Raw genomic sequence first — 18,026 nt, forward strand, 5'->3', positions numbered from 1 at the left:
CATTGTCGTGAACACTTCATGTACGACTATTCCTCCAGTTTAGCTATACTTTCCCTCACCCATTCACCCTGCAGCTGAGTCTGTATTCCCACATTTAATATTGAAAAAAAATCTATACTCGCCGCTATTGTGGTAATTTCTCCCTGGTGTGATAAAACAAATTACTCTTACTCTATACTTTAAATAATAATTCACAGTCTTTTGTTCATACATTTCGATGTTCATGATGCCAGTCACATGATTGCCAGGGACCTGACTTGGTTATTTACAGACTGCCTTCAGTTAGCTGTAATCGTGCATCCGTAAGTTACGAAAAAGATTGAATGCATAATGGGATGTTCCAGTTTCCAGTATGTGGTTCCAACACTGTCAACGTCAGCATTACTTTTGCAGTAAAGTTTCAAGTTTTATAGCTTATCTTGCTTATGGGAAATGTATCCATTGATATATAGATAGGCTGCGTAACATCTTGCTAATAGCTGAAGCGAAGAATGAACAGCATTTAGATACACGTTGTTTCTATGCATTCATCAACTATACCAAACTGACAACTCCTCAGCTCATGCTTAAGGAATCCGAACTGGATCTACTGGAACAGCCTGGTTAGTGACTGATACCAGCCACGTGTATGCTATCTGTACATGCTGTATCTCAGAAGTCAAACAAGGCCATATTAATAAAATACTTGTCTTTCACCCTGGCTCAGGCAGAAACAGTCGTGAAAACCAAAAAGCAGATTATTCCCATCCGACGAATTCCTCAGCAGATTATATATCACTTTATTCATTGCAACACGAATGTGGATTTTAGCTATTTTAGACTCGGTTAATGTGCATAGTTTTGTGGTACTTCACCGAAGAAACAACGTAATGCTGCCCATAATGTATTCCACCCGTGAAGGTCCCGGGGTAGAACAGGCCTTCAGCAACCCATACTTGTCTTACATGGCGACTATGCATGTCGCAGGGGGCGACTAATGGGATCAGGTGGTCAGGCTCGCTAACTTGGTTGCCACATGTCATCGGTTCCCAATTGCGCAGATCGATGCTCATGCTGTTGATCACTGGATTGTCTGGTCCAGCCTCGATTATTTACAGACCGCCGCCATATAGCTGGAATATTGCTGAGTGCGGCATAAAACTAAACTCACTCACTCACCCCATAATGTATTCATTATCGTCGGTCACCAAACGCACTAGTATACTACTGACTGATGTGTTCCTAACAGTTCATAGTGAATTATGTAACTGTCTTGATTTCCTGCTCAAGAAACCAGCACTAGACACAGTTACCGTCACGAGAACGCCCCAGAAACCAGCACTAGACTCAGTTGCCGTCACGAGAACGCCCCAGGAACCAGCACAAAACACCATGTTACCTAGTATGGTGATCTCATACATAACGATTCTGAAGATAGTCACAGTGTGTATTATTATGTGTAGTGATGGATATCTTGTCATTTGCATACCAGCTACGTGTATATAAGCCTGTGACTTTCTGACGTTATGTGTTCCTGCTGATTTCATTACGACAGACGTAAAGGTAAGTAAATAACTTCTGTCAGTTCTGTTACTACATCATCACGGTAGTGGACGCCAGACAGTGTGTGTGTGTGTGTGTGTGTGTGTGTGTGTGTGTGTGTGTGTGTGTGTGTGTGTGTGTGTGTGTGTGTGTGTGTGTGTGTGTGTGTGTGTGTGTGTGTGTGTGTGTGTGTGTGTGTGTGTGTGTGTGTGTGTGTGTTGGAACTCGAGAGTAGTGTGACGAACACCCAGTTTGGCCACCAGTCTATCGCTGCACCTGACTGAAAATGTATTTTCAAAAGTTACTGTGGATACTCATCAAAAATGTAGGGGAACCTTTTAGTTTGCATAGGAAGCTCTAAGAAACTTTTCAAAGGAAAACGTCTTATAAACGCACAACCATTTTCCTTCACCACCACCCCTGGGACTAAACATAATGCATGGGGAGCCCGTGCACAATACAGTAGGGTGTCACATGCATAGGGTGTCATTCTTGATTTTGATGTTTTTCAAGGTGACCGATAAATCACTGTAAACCATTAATTCTGACAACCATCTTTCATCACCTAATTGTTAGTCTTTGTTTCTAGCCGGTTTTGTACACGTCATACATAAATCATCTTTCAAAAGCGAATACAAACAACCATGATCACGAGGAAGTGCAAGTTGTGATGCCCTCTAAAATATTCACTGTCATATAAACATTGGCTGACACCGATATATGTCCCTCCCAAATCTTTCAATCGTAAAGTGAGTGAGTGAGTTGATATTTAACGTCACACCGGCAGTATTTCAGCCATATTGTCACGAGAACCGTTGATATTATACATAACAGTGAATGGTACAAACGTAAAGTGAAAATGGCGTTTAAAGAACATAGTATACCAATGCCTTATTGTTGTTCACATTAAGGAAAAGTCGCAAAGTCTACACGAAGATAGAAATGCGCATCCTGCATCTCTCCTGCATATGGAATCCGAGAAGGGACATTGTTGCGTTGACGCATTGTCGCCCTCTCAAAAACAAGCAAAATGAGGCAAAAATTAACCAAAGCGCGAGAATGCGACAACGCGCCATTTCGCCCATTTGTCGCATCGTCGCGATGTTGCGTGTGGCGGTTTGAAGAACACTTTCTCTGTTCCGTCAAAGTGCGACACGCGACATACCGACAATTTTCAACGTCACATATGTAGCGATGTCGCATTGTCGCCCTGTCTAAGATGTGTAAAGAAAAAAACCAAATCATTTACTAAAAAACGACACGCGACAATGCGACACATTGAAATGCCGCATTGTCGCGTTGTCGCACTTTTCGATTACCGGTGCGCATGCCTAGAGAGTCTTCTATGGTATTTTTGCTACTTCCAATGGTTTTTAAAATGAAGTAGTGCTCGAAATGGCAGTTGGGCTGCTTTTCTTGAACTTAATGCAAACCTTCATTTTTGGTTTGAAAATTATTTTATATATAAAATTAATGTATTTAGCCAATGAAGTGTGTGTTTAACAGCAAAACGAATTATTAGCGCAACTATTCATTGTAATTACGGTACACTATGCCCTTGTCATTCAAGGCGGGGCAATTTGCTGTGCAGAGATAGTCTCTTAGTCACACCAGATAACTATTATCATAAGTTCGAATCCCAGCACCAGACACATTAACCACTTTGGACATTTCGATGACAGGTTGTGTTGACAGGTTGTGAAAAACTAAAATATTGTTAAAATTCAAGCCACATCGGCAGAAACATCAGGTGATGTCCTCGAATGGGTCACTTTGTTCCATAATGTGGCTCCCGACAGTTTCATGGTACAGTCCTGTCCGACGCTGATGAATTTGTCTGAGATCTGCCTCTGTTCAGCCAGCAGTGGATGGATACCAGGTAGAGTGAGATATCACTTAACCACCCGACACCTCAAAGACAGTTTAGGTCGGCTTTGAACGTGATAATGGGAAACCGCCTTACAAATGGACTGTTATCATTGTGATATACTATCCCAAGAAATAAACGCATATACGAGAAATCTGTTGCGAAAAAATGTCAAACATGTATAACTCGTCCATAAACAGACTTTAGTGCATAGCGAAGACGTGGAGCGCGATGATGACGACGTAGCACGACCCTGACGTCGGGCTTTCTGGCTCTCAAACGAATTTCTTTTAACCTGTTCCGTACACTATGATCTGACATCCTCTAAAGCCCAAGTGCCCTGGCTGTTGTGCTCTCACCCGTGGGAGTACGATCACGCAACTGTAGCACCAGGATGTACCGATCTTGAGCTGCAGTGGTAACTCGAGGTCTGCCAGCACGGGGCCGGTGATTTCTTATAGCTGTTCGGCTGCAACGAGCTGCAAGTCATTATATCTTGCTCAGACTAACATTCAGACGCCTGGCCACAGAAGACTGGTAATCTCCTGCATGCACTCTTTCAATGACGATATTCCGTGTCGAGTCAAGACGTAGTGATTTGACTTTGAAAAGCCTTCAAAACGAATGCCAATTTCGGAAAGTAATCTTGATTTTTATTGCCAGTCAGTAAATTGTTACATATTTTGACGATTGTGTGAACAAGACAGGTAATTACTACAGTTGTAAAAATACAAATAGCCTATGCGTCTCTTTTGCAGGGATGGTTTATTAGAAACGATTAAATGGCTTGGTAGTGTTGCGTACCCTTGAAGTGCCAGAAAGCAACTCTCCCTCCCTCACCTCTTCCTACTCTGCAAAGTTCAACTCCATTCCACACCACACCTCTCCTCTCCCCTCGTCCCGCTTCTCTCCCCTAGCGCTCCGTTCTTCTCCTCTCCTCCCTAGCCCACTCCTCTCTATTTCGCTCCACTCCACTCCTCACTCCGCCGCCTCTCCACTCTCTCAAGATTTAGGAAGCTTCGCAAATTAGCAAGGTATTTCATTACAATAATGAGTTGGGATGTCTGTTTTTAGTTCTGTTGCAATCCTGTCTTATTAACCCTGCACATGAGACGATTCACAATATATCTCATACTTTCTGATATGGATACTATATCCAGCGATACTCATGTACTTGTATCGTTTCAAACATGCACCTACTCAATCATAATATTCTTCAGCAAAATGGACAGTCTGAGCACGTCATTCCATTAACCACGCACTCTTAACCCACACACTACACGGCAACATGGACGTTCATTTATCATAGTTCGATTCACGGGTATCTCAGCTCTTAAAATGCATATAAAAATAATCATATTTGTGATAGTTTTTGGATTCCGCCGTAACTAATAAAACGCGACACGTGACACGTGACACGCGACAATGCGACAACACGACATTTCATCAAAAGGTCGCGTTGTCGCATTGTCGCATTGTCGGATTGTCGTGCGTCGCGTTTTAGTTAATATCTTATAATACAGGCTGCAGTCAATATTTTAACAAAGCGCGACACGCGACAATGCGACGATGCGACATTTCATCAAACATTTTTTCGTAACAGCGGAATGTAAAAAAACAAACTATCACAAGCATGATTATTTTTCGATATTTTCAAAGAGTTCAGATACCCAGGGATCGAAATCAGAACAATAGTAAATGAACGTACATCTATCCGTGAAGTCCAGAGTGGCTCAAAGTCGTTGCTTTATGGAATGGTAGTATTCAGGCTGCCCATTTTGCTGCAAATTATTATGATATAGCAACCGTTTGAAACGATGCAAGTACACGTGTATCGCTGGATATAGTATCCGTATGAGAAATGTATGAGGTATATTGTGAATCAGGCTATGTGCAGGATTAATAGAATAGGATTCACACAGAAATGAAAACGGGCATCACAATACATCACAATTACATTATACCTTGCTATTTACTAATAAACCTTGGGTGAGTGGAGTTGAGCGGCGGAAGAGTGAGAGGAGTGGAGCGGAATGGAGTGGAGTGAGGGAGGGAAAACTGGTTTCTGCCTCTACACGTGTAAGCAACTCTACCAAGTGATGGCATTGTTTCTAATATCCTACGGCTAACAGTCCATTTGTAAGGCGTTCATGTTTGAAATTTTTCGCAACAGATTTCTCGTCTATGCGTTTATTTCTTGGGATAGTATATCACAATGATAACAGTCCATTTGTAAGGCGGTTTCCCATTATCACGTTCAAAGCCGACCTAAACTGTCTTTGAGGTGCCGGATGGTTAAGTGATGTCTCATTCTACTGGGTATCCATCCACTGCTGGGCGAACAGAGGCAGATCTCAGACAAATTCATCAGCGTCGGACAGGACTGTACCATGAAACTGTCGGGAGCCACATTATGGAACATAGTGACCCATTCGAGGACACATGATGTTGATGAATTTTAACAATATTTTAGTTTTTCACGACCTGTGATCACAACCTGTCATCGAAATGTCCAAAGTGATTCATGTGTCTGGTGCTGGGATTCGAACTTATGGTTATAGTTGTCTGGTGTGACTAAGAGAATAACTCTGCACGTGAAATTGTCCCGCCTTGAATGACAAGGGCATAGTGTACCGTGATTACAATGAATAGTTGCGCTAATAATTCGTTTTGCTGCTAGAGCACACTTGAATGGCTAACTACATTTACAATATGTAAAACAAGCTCAAGAAAAGCAGCCCAGCTGCCATTTCGGGCACTACTTCATTTTAAAAAACATTGGAGGTAACGAAAGACCAGTGAAGTCTGAAATAGAGTTTAACATTTTCTGCGCATGCTTAGATTAATTGACTTTCTACACATGCGCACCGGTAACAGAAAAGGGCGACAATGCTAAGTATATTTTGTCGCATTGTCGCGTGTCGCGTTTTCGTCAATTTGTTAAATGCAAATTATGGTCAATATTTTAATAAAGCGCGATGATGAAATGTCGCGTTGTCGCGTTGTCGCATGTCCCGTTTGAGTGAATTCTTACATATCTTAGATAGGGCGACAATGCGACAACGCGACATATTTTGACGTTGAAAATTGTCGCTATGTCGCATGTCGCACTTTAGAGGAACAGAGAAAATGTTATTCGAACCGCGACACGCAACATCGGGACAATGCATTGTCGCATTTTCGCGCTTTGCTTAATTCTTGCTTGTTTTTGAGAGGGCGACAACGCGACAATGTCCCTTCTCGGATTCCATACCTGCATTGTATTTGTATCGTTTGTTCCTAACACCTTAGCAAGTGTTGAGTACTCTAGATAACTATCAATAGACAGTACCCTACACTAGATTACCATCACAAGACAGTACCCTACACTAGATTACTATTACAAGACAGTACCCTACACTAGATTACTATTACTAGACAGCACAATACACTGGATTACTATTACTAGATAGACTAGCAGCGCTGCCATGGCATATCAATAGATGCTTCGGGAAATGATGGCTGTCTACACTGCATTTCTCGATCTGTCTGACAGTTTTCATCGAGTTCTCAATGTAATAAGTCACGTTTCAAGAGGCCTTGATTGATCACAGATTCCTTTTTGTGCTACAGATAACGACTTGCAATGATGCTTCTCTTTGTTTGCCTGTTGTACCTCCCACTGTCGGTACTGGGTGATGACAGAGACGCCCACTTGTATAGAGTGAACATCTATATGCCTCCCGAGAAGGGGAGGGACGAGACGGCTGAGATACGTCAAATCAAAGACACTGTGAACGATCTTACTGACATCAAGGTTCTGTTTTCATTTAAGGTCTGTATAATGCTTTGAAGCAAATATTATGCTATAATATTACGCATCATGCTTATGATACATGGTTCTTCTGATAAATACCAAGGACGAGGCAATCCCTATCACTTCTGATTAGCCAGCCGTGTAAATGGTTGTGTATATTGAATCTAATCAGGCATACACTGGAATGTCTACCCTTACATAGAAAAGGAAAGGAAAACGATATTAATGTCAAGGAGATAAGCTAAGGGACCCACGAAATCATCATATTCATATTAATCGCTGTTTGTTTCACAGGAGCTCGGAAATCCAAGAATTCTTCTTGGTAAGTCCAATATTTGTCAATACTCTAAGGTAACTGTACATTTTATATGCAAGTGACAACACCATTCGTGTTTGGGTACTTGCCTGCACCTTGATTCTGATGATCACTTTGGGGGGCAGGGACACATGTATTTAAGACACCACGGGCCCACATGCTGAAAGTCATAGGAACAGAATGACATAATTTTCCAGTTTCTGTATTTTTAGGGGACTGTAACCGGTTTGTAGAATCTATCAATATGGCAGTGTAACAAAGTAGATGTTTTCACTAAGTAGGACAAGCGATGCTCAATAAAAGATGAAGAATGAAAGATTGTTGAATAATTCCAAATGCACACATTACAGTTCTCGACGTTGAGAAACCAGGAAGTTGGTCCCAGCTGACGGGTTTCTTATCAAGGAAGGGATACGAGTTCAGCGCAGTGTCCCTCTACCAATGCGGTGACTTCGCCAAGGGGCTCGGTGTCTCCATACCCGACGATATGTGGTCGTCATCATTTGAGGATGAGGATCTACTTATGGACAGGAAGACACTTCTTGTAGGAGGTAAATTGTACCTGAAGCCCAGAGTATCTTCCCCAAAGCATAAGAATGATATCACCTTTTTGTAAATTACACTGGTAAAAAGACAGGTATTAAGAATATCAAATATTATTACTCGCCCGTGGAAGATACTGCAGTCTAATATTTTACGGCAATATTACACTAGTGTAATACCACTTGACGTATGACGTCAAAATGGTTCAAAGTTGTGACGTCACAATGCTAATGTGGCTGTTGCAGTTTTAATACACCTTGCTTGAGTCGCCGAATTGCAGAGAGTCCTCAGACTGTAGGCAATTTCGTTTCTGTCAATTTATGTTAACGAGTAATAAACAGAATACTAAACGACCTTCCGTGAAATACCATATTCATTATGGCTCGTTTCATAATAATGGTATTACACGGAAGGTCGTTTAGTGTTCTCTATGTGTAATAAGCATCACCTCAACATCATGTAAATGACATGCTTTTTGTTGAAAGTATTGGAGAATATTATACGTTTAGTGTAGAATAACCGTGGGATTATACCATGGAACTAGTGAGTGAACAATGCATATGGGCGATTACATTCACCACATCCATCCTCGAATGTCTGCTACACAATGGGTGAATATTCCATGGAGTTATCACTGAAGACCAAGATTTAGACAAAGTGTTTGAGAGATATAAACATTTCAGAGTCAGTTTTCATTTAATCATTGCTTTCTTCAATAGATAAAATTTATTGAAAAGTCTTGACTAATGCCTCTTGTAAATCGATCAAAGTAATGTTCTTTAATTAGTGCCTGATATGGTGATCTTCCTTCAGTCGGTTGTGATATATAGCCCGTATTTTTTATTGTCTCGTCCAAAAAGTGATATTAGTTTTAACTTTCCACATTAGTTTTAATTGTAATTGTGATATTCTAGTTGTTTTACAGTCCTTTGACGACAGGTGTTTATGAAATACATATATTCGATTTCAGCATTAAATGTTCTTGTCACGCTATGGCTGAAATATTGCCGATGTGACGTATTAACTCGCTCACTCTTTAATTAGTGCTGCATTATTAGATTAGCAACCGAGACTGTTCGTGGCTGTGTCCTAATAGAGTTTAAAATATTGTTAAAACATTCTCTTTATGAGAGGGTATGTAAGTTCCAATATGTTCACAGTACATTTTGAGCTACCAATCTGTAATATACCGGCCAAAATAAGTAAGGGATATTGGTATTTTTTGATTGATGTGATATCAGTGTGTCAATGAATAAATAGATCATTATGTCATGTTATGTGTTAGCCTGTTCACTCACTCACTCACTCACTCAATGCTTTCCTCTTAATAAATGAATTATAAACTGAACACAGCAAAATGATTTGCCATATTACCATTTAAGCGATGACAACTAACCTGCATTTTGCACATCAAGCCCATATGTCACACAATCGCAGATTTCAGTCTCTCGTGGTTCCACTATTTACCTGTGTATCATCATTCACAGATCCTTTATCTGGGACATATATGTGTAATTTAGACAGCTCACTCACTCAGTTTAATAGACCAAACACATGCCGTGCGTCATGAAACAAATACAAAAATGTTAACAATCTGATAAGTATAAAGTTTCAGATAACGAGCAATATGGTGCGGTATGTATTCCTCCTTGAAATCGTGTAATGTTAGATGGGCTTTCAATGTGCATGACTGCATCATGGCTGGAGTTACAATTAATTGGATGACACGCTGAAATGCACTTGTAGCGATATCATTAGTATTGCCCTTTACCATTTTACAAACACGTGCTGAACATTTTGATAGGAGACTTCTACTTGTGCATCAAAACATGGAGCCGTTCATATGCACACAGCTATCTCTGCTTATATTTATACCGGCAAAGGGACAGTAATGATATGAGTGGTAACATAACAAATGCACTGTACTTATTATTTCAATTTTTTAAAGACACTGCACTTCTGTGACCACTGAAGCATATGCTGTATCTGTAGTATTGCCTGCAATTTGTTTTGTCAAAGCTTTCCCAGCTTACCAGTTTTTGAGCTATTGCAAACTGTAGTGGACGTGACAATAGCTTACATTATTCTTCCTTTTCTCAGATTTGTCAAGTCTTGAGTACAATGAAATGCTGAAGTGGACGTTCGAGAAAGATGTAGCCCTTCGAAAATCAGGCCAGAAACAAACATGTTTCAAAACTCTCGCCGTATTTCCAGTTGAGGTGAGCAGTTTCATTGCAATACATCATAAAAGTTGGTTTGCCTTTGCATGTATTTGTGATGGGTGCCGTCGATAGGACAGAATATGCTTAATCACGACGAGCCTCATAGCAATTCATAAACTGATGTTTGTCAGACATTGTTCATGATTTAAGGATCATTCGTGAGATTTAACCCACACCATATTACACTGACCATCGGAACCTCATCTGATCCCAGTTTTGCAAAATTTCAGCGTTCCGATGAGTTCCAATCGAAATTCACCCAACACCCTTTTCTGGGTCCCCTTTTTTCGGTCCTATAGAGATCCAACTTTGATCGGATTAATCGGATGAAAGATGACCTGCAATGACTTTGGGATCCTGAGAAGATGCATAGAAGGCTACATCGCTATTGGGTTCGATCACGGCTGCAAGCTTATAGATGGAATGAATGAATAGCATTCTTCCATTTCTGAAGAGCGCCAGAATCGTTTGATGAACTACTCCAGAGCCACGCACCAAGAGTAACGAAGGGTGTTACCACCCAGCACAGTTCTCCAGCCTGGTCTCAAGTTGTCCTACACCACAGGGTACCTTGCAGGTCGATTTTGCCGTCTCTCCTCGAACATTTCTGTTCATTCTTGGATTCATCTCCAGGATCTTGTTGCTGTAGTGTCCGATGAAAATCTGCGGACTAAATGTCAGCTGATCCTCTATTTGTAGTCTGATGTTACTGCTTGCCGAACGATGGCAGTGGAGTTAATGAGGGGTTAACCTCGAGTGTCACAATGGACAGCAATCAGACAGTGTTAAATATAATGTTACCCCCTGATGAGAATCGAATTGGTGATGGGTGGCTATCAGGCGCGTCGAGCAGACAACAGATTGCAATAAGATGAGCGTCAGATGATGACTGTTAATCATCCAAACCTTATCAAACTGCCACCAGGCGTCCGATAGTCGCACCACACGAATCTGACACATGTCAGACTGACTTAAAATTTATCCGGCACTGACGTAATTTGCAGCCGGAAATAACGTCCGACAGCAAACTAATTAATATATATAAGTTCAGAGCTTAGTTCCCTTCACGTGGGTAAATGATTCCTCCCTGTATCAATGATACAAGGACTGGTCCAATGGAGATAACGTGTCAACATTTGTCAGATATTAACATCAGTGGACAAACAGGAGGACATCTCAGCAAATTTCAAAGATTATATGTGAAGGTGAGGGCAACCTGGAAGGTGATTTTCACTTAGAGGTAGACGGTGATGTTGAGCTTGTCAAGACGCCCAGTTGGGACGTTCCAGGAGCTATGAACGGAAAGCTGAAAGATGAGCTGGAACGACTCAACAAAAAGACATTATGACTCGGGTCACAGAAGCAATAGGATCAATCTCTGTGATGGTGGTGGTTGCCAAACCAAGTGGAAAAATATGAATGTGTATTGATCCAAAACCATTGAACAAAGCTTTGAAAAAGTGTCATTATCAAATACCTACTATTGATGGCATTCTGACAGAACTATCTAATGCTCGTTTCTTCACTTTGACTGATGCACAAAAAAAACAAAAAACATTTTGACATATGTCCCTGGGCAAGGAAAGCAGTCTACTGACAACCTTCAAGACTTCTTGGGGCAGATGTAGAACATTGACGAAGCCCTTAAAATATCACCCACGCCCAGGAATTTCAGAGAAGGATGGATGAAGCTCTGACGAATCTAGGTTGACTGAAAGCCATACATGATGATCTTATGATCAATGGTATTGGACAGACGGAGGAGGAGGCTGATCACGACCATGATAGAAAAATTACAGCTTTCTTGAACAGATGTCGGGAGAAGAAAATCAAGTTTAGCAAGTCCAAATTCAAGCTGGCGTTACCTGACGTTCAATAACTAGGAAGTTTTTAACAGGTTTTAACAGAGAATGGTCTCAAGATTGATCCATCCAAAGTGGAGGCAGCTGGCAAAAATGCCAGCCCCATCAAACAAACAGGAGTACAAAGTATTCTTGGAATGGTGAACAACCGTCCAAAATTTGCTATGCTCAGATCCAAAAGCAGCTGCTCGCTATTGTGTTCAGAGTTCAATGCTTTGAACTTTACACATACGGGAGGAAAGTACATGTCATCACTGACCACATACCATTAGAAGCAGTGGACAGGAGCTTACACAGTGCCGGGTGATGTTGATGAAACTTCAAAAGTTTGATGCCACAGACATTTACAAGGAAGGTACAGAGGTGTATGCAGCAGACACCCTCAGTCGTGCAAGCCGACCACAGACAGGATCCTCCAACGATGATACTGGCCATGTCGTCTCTATCAGATCCCCGACTGAAAAGACAATGAAGCCATTGACATGAAGCAGTATGTCTCAATCTCGGACAAGTCATTTGAGAAACTTTCAGATGCTACCCGTGCTGACCATGGTATGAACAGACTGATCCAAAATGGATGGCATGAAACAAGAAATGGTCTTCCGAGGTGTGCCCAAGACTATTTCAATTTCAGAGATGAACTCGCAGTTCAAGATGGCATCATCTTCAAAGGTCAACGTGTTGTCACTGTACCAAGTATCCAACATTTGAATATCAAAAGGACGCATTCAAGTCACACTGAAGTTAACGGGTGCATTCACAAGACAGGAAAACTGGTCTACTGGCCATGCATGGTTAAGGATCTGACCGAATTCATCAGTATGTGTGAGATTTGCAAGACTGAGCAGCAACAGCAAGGTAGCAAACCACTCTCAGCACAGACAATGGAGAAGATGGCATGTGATCTCTTTTAATTTGATAGACGAGACTAACAATGTAACTATATGTCACACATGTAATTCCAGATGTTTTGTCATTGTTTTGTTTTTTTTAATATTTTGTATCACAGACAATGGCCCGCCATTCAGTTCTTATACTTGTTGCCACCTTTGCCCAGTAATACTTACTACATCATGATATGTCTTCACCAAGATGCCCACAATCAAATGGGAATGCAGTCAAGACAATGAAAAGGTTGATGAAGAAATCCAAATCCAAAACTCTGCTGAAATATGAAAACAGTGACACGTTGGTCGAAAACTGCAAACCAGGAAAAGAAAGCAATCTAAGTACTATTACCTCAAGTGGAAATACAGTTTAAGATTATTATGTTTTACAGATTCAGATCGATATGCAGCAGAGAGGGTTCGGGTGATGGCACAGTCAGGCCGGTGAGGCTCATCATCAGCTCAGGGCCCTCGCCCCCTCTACACGCAGCCCAGACAGCGAATGGGACTTCTCCCAGGAAACACTGACTAGTCGAACCCACCAAGAACTTTTCGGAGAATATGGAGGCTCCCCAACACTGCAGCCTTCTGCATTACCCAGATTGTCAGAAGGGCTGTGCTCCCGGTGGAGAACCCGGGCACTCTCCTCATCTGCGCCAAGAGATCAGGAGGTACCAAACCAAGGGCACAGAGAACAATGGGGAGCCTGACGACAGTGTACTTGGGATGTAAGCGAGACATTTCAAAGGCGAGGTCCGCATATTTATCATGCTTTTCCTGAATGTTGCCAATCACATTGCTGTCAAAAGGGACAGAAAATTCTATGATATAAATAATTTCATTGGCTTTATCAAAAAGGACAAGATCAGGTTTGTTGGCTGGAATTCGTCTCAGGCTGTATATTGGCCTATTCCAGAGAAGTTTGTAGCTGTCATTTTCCAGGACGCCCTGGACATGCTCAGGGTCGTACCATGGATGGACCTCGGAGTCAAAGCCACAGGCATGGCGGAGACGATAATAAAAGCAGCGAGCCATGCCATCATGTCTTTTAAGATATGCTGTTTGTGCCAAGGAAGGGCATCCACTAACAAGGTGTTGGACAGTTTCTGTAAACTGATTGCATAGACGACATTTCATATTGATATTTTCTTTAAGAATAACATTCTGGCGATTGCGAGTGGGTCCTGAGCAGCAAAAAGGAAACCCTCAGTTTCACATTTAAGACCAGCCGACTTCATCCAGGCGAAGGAGTCGGTTGGATTGCTGTTCTGTTCCACACACTGCATATACACACGATGTAATGGCTTCTCAGACAGCTTCTCCACAAAGGACCGACTCTAGGCAGACTTGGTGAAAGACTTCACCTGGTTTACTCCCATCACTTTACCGTCCAGCAGTACATCGCCATCAACAAAATCAACTTCAAATTTCAAATTGTGTCCAACAACCTTGGCACGTTTAAAGTAGCTGTGGAATTCCTTGCTTTCATCATAAATCTTAACGTGCATCACCAGAGGATCATCTGACAAATAAATATGTGCAAAAGTACACAATAAAATTCTGTCATGAAGAGCTTCCACATTAATCAAACCCCGACCTCCTGAATTGATTGGCATATATAAACGATTAAGAGAGGAACGAGGGTGGTGTGCTCTGTTATCAGACATGATCCTTCTGGTCAGGCGGTCAAGACTCTGGGTGTCTTGTTTTGTCCAATCAACTACTCCAAAGGAATAGGAGAGGACTGGCACAGCAAAAGTATTGGTGGCTTTGACTTTGTTTCGAGCATTTAGCTCTGAACTCCAGATTTTCTTTAAACGAGATTTATACTCGGCCCGAAGTTTATCTTGAATCTGGGCATTCTGGAGCTTGTCTCGAACTTGCATTCCAAGATAGGTGTAGGCCTGATCTTCCACAAGATGTTCAATAACTCCTCCCCCTTGTAACTTGACCGATCCATCATTAGTTACCTTGCCACGTTTCAAATGAAGAGTATTACATTTGTCGAGTCCAAACGCCATGCCTATATCATTAGAGACTGACTCGACAAGGAGAACCTGTTCTTTCAAATTGGTCTCTCCCTTGGCAAGGAGCTCGATGTCATCCATGTAGAGGAGATGAGTAAGAGGTGTTGGGGATCTGTGCTGAGGAGGTCCGGGATGATAACCCTCCTCCCTATTGAGCAGAAAACTCAAAGGATTCAGAGACAGACAAAAAAGCAAAGGACTAAAGGAGTCCCCCTGGAAAATCCCCCTTCTAATTGGAATAGATTCCGACGTCTGCACCTGCCCTTGTGAGTACATCTCAAGTTGAGTCGACCAGCAACTCATTAAAGACTTGAGTAAATCAAGTAATCGCTCAGGGAGGTCAATACACTGAAGAGACTTCAGAATCCATTCGTGAGGGACAGAGTCGTATGCCTTTTTGTAGTCTATCCAGCACATGGAGAGGTTGCGGTGATAGGTTTTAGCCTCTTCCAAAATCATTTTCTGTACAAGAAGTTGATCCTTGCACCCCCAACATCCCTTTCTCGCCCCCTTCTGCTCCCTGTACATTATCTCATTGGAAGAGCAGTAAGATGACACGAGGTTTGTCAAACACCCTGTGAATAATTTATATTGGGTATTTAGACATGTGATAGGGCGGAAGTTTTTTGGATCCGTCACGTCTCCTTTTTTGGGAAGGAGTATTGTGCGACCTTTGCAGAACCACGGAGGAACACCACCTGTGTCCACAAGAGAATTGAAACAGTGAAGTAATGGTGTTTGGACACAAGGGAACAGTTTCCAGTACCGGTTTCGAATGCCATCAGGCCCTGGAGCTGTATTAGATTTGGACTTTTTAATGACAGTTTTCAGGCAATCTGGTGAGAGGTAACAGACAAACGACCTAGTTACTTTCTCATGCATTGCATGGTCATAATCACTTACCCATGGTGCTTCCAGGTTACAGTTGCCGGGTACAGACCACAACTGTTTCCAAAACCTTTCATTGGCATCCATGGGAGGCCGCTCATCATGCCCACCATCACCACTTGTTTTAAGTTGCCTATAGAATTGCTTTTCATTATTCCTAAACATTTTATTTTGCTTGATGAATTTGTTTCTCTTTTCCCATTTTTTTCTTTCTTTCTGTCCAAACTTTTATTTTTGCCTTAAGGGAATCGACAATTTGGAGAAGTACCTTTTCTTTTGTTGTCTTGTACTGTAATTTTAATTTTCTCCAAATTGCCTTTTGTCGTTTAGACATGGGATTCCCTAATGATCGTAATTTGAGGCACAGCTCTATCCAGGAAATATATTTTCTAGTTTCTGTTAATTTCACTTGAAACCGGTTTTTTCTTGGTTTGTCGTTCTTAGTAGTAGAAGATTTTTCTTTGGAAACTGTGTGAAGTTCCTCCAACGTTCGCGCGGCAGCATAGACGCAGGAATTTATTTCATGTAATGAACAGTCCACAGAAAGTTTTAGAGAGATAATTTCATTTAGTAAATCAATTTCTGTTTTGGGAAAAGACACGTTTAGTTGTTTAATTGGCCTCCGTTTCTCTAAAGGTAAATCACAAATTTCCTCATAAATAGAAGTAAACAAAATGTACACAGGATTTTCGGTAAGGTCTGCAACTGAAGATGAGGAAGAGTGAGGGTCCAAAATTTCGGGGCCAATTGGTTCTTTCTCGGAAGAGTTTCCACCTATTAGTTAGACTCTGACGTTATTCGGACGTGTCAGAACGTCACAAGCGTTGTATTAAAAGTAATATTAGTCTAACAGCTGGATCTGTCTATTAATTACTGAGATAAAAGTTTGTTGGACAGTCTTAAAGAGCCTTCGGTGTTAATATTTAAGAGGAGGGATGTACCATGTGAAATTTATTGCTCCAGTGTCAGTGATACCACGACTGTTTCAATAGAGATAACCCAGTGTTTTGTGGGGTGTTTTGCAACCGATGTTTAAAACGTAATATGTTATTAGTTTGACCATATAATCAGATATTGTTACTTCCTCGGGCAGACATGTAATCAACATTCAGTTGTAATACTTTTAACAAAGAACCTTAAGAGATAGTTCTGACAATTTCTTCCTGCTCAGTTTGGCCTTTGATGAATTTTCTGAGACAACAAAATGGAGCAGGCACGTAAAATATATCATATTTTATAGAGCAAAAGTGGAAAGACGATCTTTGAGTATTTGGTAAGTTGTGAGTTCGTATTGTGTCATCATTTTGTAAGTTACGCTTGGAGAGATGTGTCGGTATATATAGATGGTTGCTATTGTCAAATTTATGTTTTCCATGCATTAGTCACGAATACTTCTGCATATTTTCAGCTGATGTACTTCGGGCCAGTTAGCCAACATGTCATGGACGAAATGGAAGAATATTTACGTGGACCTAGGAGATTCCAGAATGAAGTAACGCGAATCCAAAACCTTGATCATTACACATAAGTGTGCCAAAATGAAGGCAAATGTACAATCAAACAAATCAAATGAATACTGTCTCTATTTGACAGCAACCAAATACATGTTCTTTCATTGAATAAATGCAGTCATTTTATTTGCCACTTGTTACGGTTAATTAATAAGAAATCCCCTTTGAACCAGCAAACCATAACAATGACAAGACTAACATATTCAACAATAACAATGGGCAAGTTACCATGAATTACAATACAGACTTCTACTACAATGAAATTGGGTAACAAGTCGAAAGTAATGTTTCACAGATATTAAATATCAAGTTTCCAGAACCTTGACACTTACAGTGAGATCAGATATACTAACTGAAGGTAGTTTACAAAGTCAATGGTGAAGCTCGAAGCGTCTGTCTTCTAGGTCAGATGATTTGACAGACAGACGATGTCGGCAGGCAGAAGCACAAAACTCCAATATAACTCCGTGTGATTTCAACACAACAACCAGCCTTATTGTATACTGACACAGTGTCGGGAACATTCGAGCAAATCGTGCCTCAATCGCCATTCAACTTTCAGGATAGCCGGAAGTCAACAAAATAA

At 41.3% G+C, this 18,026-nt stretch overlaps 1 protein-coding gene across 1 annotated transcript; it reads left to right on the forward strand.

Moving 5' to 3' along the window:
* The first annotated feature begins 1,330 nt into the window (after nt 1-1,330).
* On the forward strand, nt 1,331-17,566 carry LOC137256031 (uncharacterized). The gene is made up of 6 exons (XM_067793689.1): nt 1,331-1,542; nt 7,001-7,202; nt 7,479-7,506; nt 7,851-8,051; nt 10,144-10,262; nt 17,338-17,566. The coding sequence occupies exons 2-6, from the start codon at nt 7,014-7,016 to the stop codon at nt 17,455-17,457; spliced, it is 657 nt and encodes a 218-aa protein (XP_067649790.1). The 5' UTR covers nt 1,331-1,542; nt 7,001-7,013; the 3' UTR covers nt 17,458-17,566.
* Nucleotides 17,567-18,026: the final 460 nt, after the last annotated feature.

The sequence above is a fragment of the Haliotis asinina genome, chromosome 11 (assembly GCF_037392515.1).
Source record: "Haliotis asinina isolate JCU_RB_2024 chromosome 11, JCU_Hal_asi_v2, whole genome shotgun sequence".
In the NCBI taxonomy this organism is placed as follows: domain Eukaryota; kingdom Metazoa; phylum Mollusca; class Gastropoda; order Lepetellida; family Haliotidae; genus Haliotis; species Haliotis asinina.

Bases quoted from the DNA above. Each gene is read 5' to 3' on its own strand.
- LOC137256031 (XM_067793689.1), top strand. From the start codon at position 7,014: ATGATGCTTCTCTTTGTTTGCCTGTTGTACCTCCCACTGTCGGTACTG. The intron at 7,203-7,478 runs GTCTGTATAATG...TTTGTTTCACAG, and splicing joins AGGTTCTGTTTTCATTTAAG to GAGCTCGGAAATCCAAGAAT. The intron at 8,052-10,143 runs GTAAATTGTACC...TCCTTTTCTCAG, and splicing joins GAAGACACTTCTTGTAGGAG to ATTTGTCAAGTCTTGAGTAC.